The sequence below is a fragment of the Mytilus galloprovincialis genome, chromosome 5 (genome assembly GCF_965363235.1).
Source record: "Mytilus galloprovincialis chromosome 5, xbMytGall1.hap1.1, whole genome shotgun sequence".
NCBI lineage: Eukaryota > Metazoa > Mollusca > Bivalvia > Mytilida > Mytilidae > Mytilus > Mytilus galloprovincialis.
The window spans coordinates 85,283,412-85,291,452 of NC_134842.1; the positions used below are offsets into that span (position 1 = coordinate 85,283,412).

General features: G+C 31.8%; 1 protein-coding gene and 1 long non-coding RNA gene across 2 annotated transcripts; one reads left to right on the top strand and one right to left on the bottom strand.

Moving 5' to 3' along the window:
- Nucleotides 1-1,648: 1,648 nt before the first annotated feature.
- LOC143076584 (uncharacterized) lies at nt 1,649-3,083 on the bottom strand. Its single transcript, XR_012978709.1, has 2 exons — nt 3,005-3,083; nt 1,649-2,542 (listed from the first exon to the last, which is right to left on the bottom strand). It is a non-coding gene; the product is annotated as an uncharacterized LOC143076584 (long non-coding RNA).
- A 1,217-nt stretch (nt 3,084-4,300) lies between these two features.
- LOC143076585 (uncharacterized) lies at nt 4,301-7,399 on the top strand. Its single transcript, XM_076252401.1, has 3 exons — nt 4,301-4,713; nt 6,243-6,353; nt 6,960-7,399. Exons 1-3 carry the CDS (start codon nt 4,353-4,355, stop codon nt 7,367-7,369), a joined length of 882 nt encoding a protein of 293 aa, XP_076108516.1. The 5' UTR covers nt 4,301-4,352; the 3' UTR covers nt 7,370-7,399.
- The last annotated feature ends 642 nt before the right edge of the window (nt 7,400-8,041 follow it).

Sequence of the window (8,041 nt, forward strand, 5' to 3'; positions counted from 1 at the left end):
TTTTTGTCATTTTATATAAAATATATATATAAACTTTTTTAGTATTGACTTAACTACACACAAATTTATCTAAATAACCTCATTTGTCGGCTTTAAACGTCATGTTTCGAAGTTATCTATTGAAACGATTTTGTGCATCTGTCCTAAGTGTAGCTCGATTCTCCTTTTTTATAGATTATAAGACAATACTTTGACCTATATATAATGAATTACTTAAAGTTTACAGATTATGACTTGGACGGAGAGAGGGATAATTGGCACTGAAACCATATCTGAAAAAAGTGTTTTATTCATTTTATATCAATCGTCAAATGTTCATGTTTGTAAAAACCTTCCTCAGGAAAGCACAGGCGTTAATATTTGAAAGCCCTGGATGTACAAAAGCAAAGAAAAGTTAGAAACTATATATCCTAAATACCAAGAATCTCAAACTCATCATAGATCAAACATGTAAAACACTTCTTAAAATCTTGGCACATTGTAAACACGGATGCATACGATAAAAAAAAACAAATCCGCCGGAAATAACACGGCGATAAAAATACTTCAAAACAAATGATGATACTGTGTTTATCATATCTAATGGCAGCGCGCATAATCAACATGGATCATTGATTGACTTAACAGTTTTCCACTGTTTACTTATTTTTGATAAATAAAAGTACACCAAACTTAGAATGACCATGTTTTTCAGAAAAAAATATATATTCTTAGAAAGAAAATCCAAAGTTACATATGTTGTATCGTCAGAAGGTTGGTAGAGATGTTAATTTTGCATACATTATTTTTTTCAATATGTATTCATAATTCTATTCATTTTCATCAAGGTATATTTTAAGCATTTTCACCAACTCTAAATAAACACACCTTTGATTTTAATTTTGGGATGTGTCAATGATAAAACATCTGCATAAAAAATATCATCGACATATGACCGGTGGTGTGCTCTTAAATCACTTAATCCTAAAACAATACATTAACACTTCGCCAAATAAAGGCAACAGTAGTATACCGCTGTTCAAAACTCATAAATCCATGGACAAAAAACAAAATCGGGGTAACAAACTAAAACCGAGGGAAACGCATTAAATATAAGAGGAGAACAACGACACAACACTAAAATGTAACACACACAGAAACGGACCAAGCATCAGACAAAATCCCACGAGAATAACAAATATAACATCAAAACCAAATACATGAATTTGGGATAGACAAGTACCGCCAAAGTGTCAAAGTAAATAAATAATAGCTGGGGAGGCGTTCCCAAATGATTACCATTGGAATGAGATGTGACAAATGCAAATCAAATATAATAATTTTACTAGTAGTGGTTTTTAGTGAATTAAAATACTTAAATACTTCAACTTCTTGACTTCGCAACGTCGTGTTTTTCTTTGCCTATTAACAGGTACATGACAAGACACGTGACTTACATAACGCAGTCTGGACTGTTTGTTACCAGTTGTTGTAATATGCTGGTTTATATGATGAAAATATATTCCTAGACTTTTGCACAGTTTGTATGAAAAGGACATGTAGTGTTATAGTCAATGAGACAACTCTCTACAAGAGACCAAATGACACAGAAATAAACAAATAAAAACAGTTCACCATCCGGCCATAAACAATGAGCAAAGCCCAACGCATAGTCTTTACAAAATTTTAATGAGTTGTGAAATTTTGTGTTTAGATACAGTTTTCTGTAGTGTATAGACCTAGAGATATTGTCAAATACGAGACAGCATTGACTATAAACTTTATAAATATGTAATATCTATTGAGAACTCTTCACAAGCTACTATGTTAAACACATGTCTTACCAGCTTATACATTGAAAACGATATTCCGTTTGATAATTCAGAATTCAGATATTGCTTATTACCAAAGTAATCAAAAGCTAGAATTGAATCACAACGATCCTTATCTTCCTCGAAATTAATCAAATGACATTCCACGATAGACATAACCTTGTTCTTTAACTTTATATAGACTAGGCCAGCTGTATCCTGGCTGAAGACTAACGTTTATTTCGTTTGAACAAAGTTCACCAAATTCTCGCTTTATTCCCAGTATATCTATTTTTGACGGCGTAAAATTAGTTTGTATCAACGATAATGTAGATGGTATATTGTTGTCAGATTCGTCTTCGATCTCCTTTAGAATTGACTTGTTCTTTGTATTATTCGTGAGAACCGCTTCTTTGTATGAATCTCTCAATTTATTTATAGTTTCTACCAGTTTTGCAGCATGATGATCAATCGCGTTCAACTGCTCTTTCAATTCAACCTGCCATACTTCCGTATAAACTTGAATTTGATTATTAAGCATTTCATTAACATGTACAACGTTGTTTGTTCTTGGAATGGATTTTAAGTTGTGTTTAGCATGTAGTGATTCCACGCATCGATCGCAAATAAATTGCCTACAATCTGTGCATAGGAATGTAGTTTCTTTTTTATGTGAAGAACAAAACACGTGCTCTGTACTTCTTTTAAATATTGCACACTGACTTCCTGACATGACTGGAACTTCAGTTGGTCTATTGTATATATATTAAAAGAAAACAATTAAATTTTATATATTTATTTTATTTTATTTTGTTTTGTTCTTCAATACAAAGTGTAAGAATCTTTGTTAATTAAATGTTAAAATTTCATATTACATTTGATATATTCCTTTGTATTTTCGAGCGTTATTTTTCTCAGTATCTGTTCGTTAACAATATGTTTGGAATATGTTCTAACTTTTTTTTAAGTTTATAATTATATATTGATATTTTTTGGTGACGGCAGGCAAAATGATATCACATAAAATATCCGATCAAAATTAATAAAACTGAGCTCTATGGTTTTCGTAGACTTTTGATTACGTTTATTAATCATATCAAAAATAAGCCTAATGATTTATTTTTTGAATTGTACAAAAGTGTCCACGAACTTTTAGATTATTAATTTTTAATAGTTTAAATCAAAATACAAAATTTAAAAAAAATCATAGTTACCGTATCCCTACACCTTCGTTAACACACCATAACCAATTTATAAAATCAATAGTATTTATAAACTCTTACTAGGAGGAAGCTTACGTTATGTAGTATCTTATTTCCGAATCGAAATGGCCTATGTGTATGAGGGAAGTGTAAAATTTATTTTTTAGTAGCTAAACACACAGAGAGAAAGTGAGAGGAAGATATACAATCAAGTTTCGATTTCATAAATCAAAATCAGTATTAAACACAGGAAATTACCAATTTCGAGTTGTTGACTTTTGATCCCTCAATATTAAGAATGTCATTTGTTTACGTTACAATGATATCAAACTTTGCTATCGATTATGCAAAAGTAAATGATTAATACATACAGGGATGATTTGTGTACAATATTGATAACGATGTTTTAATTTGACAATTCCTTAAAACGTAATACATTATTTGATCTTTTTTCAATTACTAAATGTTTGTATGGAAGCATTTACTGTGTGAAGATATTGTTCGATCTTGCAGTAAACTAATGACCTACATTGATCGAATACTAATCAGGAGGATCGAGGCAAGGTATTTTCGTTAATAGGCTCAGATGATCGCATTTTCTCGTTTAGTCTAAACTCTAATAATTCATAAAATTGTAAATGAAAATGTAAATAGGGAATGTGTCAAAGAGACAACAACCCGACCAAAGACCAGATAACAGACGAAGGCCACCAATGGGTCTTACTTCATGTCTATATTGTTCATATTTGTTTAGATATTTTATTTAATTAAGGAATGAATCAAATGTTTTTTCTATCTATGAAGAAATAACAAAAAAAAAAATTGGTGCACACTGAATAACGCGCGTACCCGGTTATTTAACAGTGTGCACCACATTTCTTATAACTTAATATTAAATTCCATTTTAAGCCGTAGAAAACCTTGAAAAAACGTTGATCACGTCACGGTCACATGACTAAATTCAGTCTATGGTCTGATAACAAAATAACGTCAGCCAATCAGAAGACGCGTTACATCCAAAATTAAATTACTTGTGAAAATGCATATTCCTTATAACTATGTTATTTTTGGTTAATGGGGAATAAAGTTCATTTAATCTTCACTATAATCTTAAACAGTATAGAGAATAAAACCCATCTGAAATGCAATCTTATTCATCATTTTACAGTGGAATAAACGGATAAGTTTTTTTTTAAATATAAATACAGGTTACAACTAATACATGAAAGTGCTCTGAATACCTCTTTTGTCAGATTTCAGACATTTGACCGTTAAGTACGTGCCGTATCAGTTAACTTTACACTGAGACTATCAATAGACTTTATTGTTGTAATCGAATGTCAAATATAACTAGGACAATATGAACAGTAATTTTAATTTTGCAATAATTGCTTTACTTTGTACTTGTTTTCTAGGTGTACATGCAGAAATCAGTCAGACTGATGGTGAGGTAGCGAAATTATGGAAAGAACTCGATGAACTGAAGGCTGTCCTTACGGAAAATAGACTTGATCTATTTAATACCAGGAAAGAACTTGAAGGTACCAAGGATGTTTTAGCAGAAACAAGGGTACGCCTTGAAATTATGGAAAAGAAAGAGGAAAAATCGACAGAAACTCTGATTGAAACCAGACGGGACCTATTTAGAACACAAAGAGATTTAATGGAGACAAAGAAATTGGTAGAACGGAATAAAGGATTATTTGATGTTATACATACAAGTGAGTTTTTAACCATTCTAAAAAAAACATTTTACCGAAGTTCTAAACAGGGTGGTTTTAATCGTTCATTTTATTATCTGTACGACTATTGAGCATGGCAAAATTAAATCAGATTAGCCACAGGATTAAATAAAAGTTCGAAATGAAGGAGATTTTAGAACACTAGATAAGGTCCAAAATATCAAGCATTACAGCGTTATAATATCTCGTTATTTAAACTTTTTTTTCAATCTGAAAATTGGTACTTGACCTGTGTTTATATGACAACATTATATATAACACAATCAAACAACTTGGAGTTGATCGAACAAATTTTAAAAAAAATTCCTTGTGGGTAATCAAAGAACAACTACATACAGTCAGACATGCAAGTTTCCACCAAAAATCTCTGAACAGAACATGTAGATATAAACATAAAACCCTTACATAAAGCGGAGATTAATGCATGTGCTCCAAAACAGTCGGGGCTTTATAAACAATTAATCTTGACACTTATCATGCATGTTTTTTTTTTTAATTGTTTATTATCATTTCAATGTATCTGCATCGCTATGCTTTACTTATAACCGTATGTTTACTATACATGCAATTTTCGAATTATTCCTTAAGTTTTAAAATCATATTGATAGGAGCTGAAATTCAGCGGGTGTCATTTGTTGCTGTTTATTATATATTTTGTTTGTTGTTTCTTACACATGTTACATACATCACAATACATCCGCAAAAATCTCTAAACAGTTCATGTGAATATCTTCATAAAACCCTTCAATGAAACGGAGAAAAAAATCATGTGTTCAAAAAGTGTCGGGGCTTTATAAACGAGTAATTTTGACACTTATAATGTAGGTTTATTTTTATCTTGTTTATCAATATAAAACATATTGATGGGTGCTGTAATTCAGCGGGCGTCATTTATTTAAGGAATGACTGCTAGATTTTTTTCTGTCTATGAACAAATAACTTAAACAATTTTGTGCACATGAATAACGCGCGTAGCGGCTCATTTAACAGTGTGCACCATATTTTTTATGTTATTTCGAATAGACAGAAAAATATTATAGTCATTTCTTATAATCTAATTATCAATTCCATTTTAAACCGTAGAAAACCATGAAACACGTTGATGACGTACGGTCACATGACTAAATTATGTCTATGAGCTGATAACAAAATAACGTCAGCCAATCAGAAGACGCGTTACATCCAAAATTAAATTATTGCTGTATATTATATATTTGTTTTGTTGTTGTTTCGTACATAAATAACGAGGATGGTTTTCCTCGATTGCTTTTTTTTTAACATTTTGCCATAAAGGCAACTTGCATAACTTACTTTACGGTATATGTTTGGGTCTTTGTTCAATTCCGTATAGTGATGTATATAATTGCTATCAACTTCTTCATTTGGTCGTTGGTGGATAATTGTCTCATTGGCAATCTTACTACATACCCTTATTGGATGTATAGTTATGAGGACAGAATGTTGTTGTCTTGTATATGATTTATTAAAAAAACAAAAGATTCTTTCAGCAAACAACCAAAAACGGTTGCTGGATTCTACAGATGTATTGCATCAAGTTCAAGTAGACGTACAGAATCTAAAGGCCAATATGGCAATTGTCCAGTCACAAGTCAAAACTAGTAAGTCCTATGCATAATAATATAGCGTATTTGAACCAACTAAATGAGTGATAGCTTCAGCTATTTCGAATGGAAACAATTTATAAAGTTAAAGATAAAGATAGTTCTGACGTAGACTCACTCCAAACGTATGCACGTAAATATTGCATATTCTTCAAACACAGTTTCAATATTCTATTTAACTATTTTAGTCGAAGACAAATGCTAAGTTGTTATGGACTTTAACTAGCTTTCAGTACCAACGTGTTCTGTCATATCTGTACTGTATCTTTAGTGTGTTTGATATGAGTGTGTCATGCTTTGTATCTATCAAATAAATTAAGCCCTTTTCATCTGATTTATTTAGTTTTCTCTTATGGTGATATGTAATACCAGTGTCCTTTGTAAGGGAAAAATTATGTAAAAGTAAACATACTTAACACCTCTAAATGATGTATGTGTCAATCCGTAGTTTATTAATCAATCTTAATTGTAAGCGTTTGATCTGATTCCTTCATTGATCAAAATTCGATAAGGAAGTCAAATTCTCTTGCTTTCCTCTGAAATTTCAATTGTGACGTCATGAAACAAGGTGACCATTTTGAAATGACTATTTTTTTGTTGCAGGTCAAACGCCAAGAATAGGATTCACGTCAGTCATAAGTAAAGACGTCGTTAATCTTGGTGATGATCAGGTGATCCGATTTGATATAGTGTATACAAACGAAGGGAATGATTACAACAGTCAAACGGGAATTTTCACCTGTGAAATTCCAGGACTATACGCTTTTTATGTTCATACTTTGGCCGAACCTGGAAAACACCTTGAAACAGTAATATCTAAAAACCTCCAAACTATGGCAATTACGTATGCATACGATAAAGAAGCCTTTTCCTCCGGCAGTAACATGGCTGTGATGACACTCCAAAGTGGCGATACTGTGCTGGTCCGATCTCATGGTAGTTTACACTCTCATAATGGATCAGTGATCGACTTCTGGTATACATCCTTCTCTGGGTTCCTGGTTGCACCTTGAGAAAAAAGACATAAATATGCTTTAAAATTATTTACGGTTTTTTGTCATTATTTGTAAAGGAGATAATATAATAGAGTTACCTTGCATTAACATCCTTGTATATATCAAACCTTTATTTGACACTGGACGTCAGGCAAACAATCAATCAATAGAAAAATTCTGAAAGCAGAAGCATCATCAAGCGAGATTAAACCTCATACAAATACTTATATGGAAACTCAAACACGACTTATAAATTATCGTCATGCATTTCAACGAGATAGATTTTTCGGTTTAGCCGGGACGGCGAAAGTGAAAAGAGCAATCCAATTGAGATGACCAATGATACTCTGTTTTTTGCTATTTTACCTGGGACGACGTTGTTTATGTCAATAACTACCCCAGCGGGCACATCAACGTTGCTTCAACGTTGAAACAACGTCATGCTGAAACGTTGAATCAACGTTGAAACAACGTCATACTGAAACGTTGAATCAACGTTGAAATATAGGTTGAAAATGAAAGGTCATTTCAACGTTGAAAATACAACGTTGCATCAACGTTTAGATATCAACGTTGATTCAACGTTGAAAACTCATAGTTGATACAACGTTGAGAATGTTGATAATTAGTTTCTTTATAATGTTTGTGCTATTTTCACATTTCTTGATCAGTGTGAGAAAAATATTTAGT

Bases quoted from the DNA above. Each gene is read 5' to 3' on its own strand.
- LOC143076585 (XM_076252401.1), top strand. From the start codon at position 4,353: ATGAACAGTAATTTTAATTTTGCAATAATTGCTTTACTTTGTACTTGT. The intron at 4,714-6,242 runs GTGAGTTTTTAA...AGATTCTTTCAG, and splicing joins ATTTGATGTTATACATACAA to CAAACAACCAAAAACGGTTG. The intron at 6,354-6,959 runs GTAAGTCCTATG...TTTTTGTTGCAG, and splicing joins CCAGTCACAAGTCAAAACTA to GTCAAACGCCAAGAATAGGA.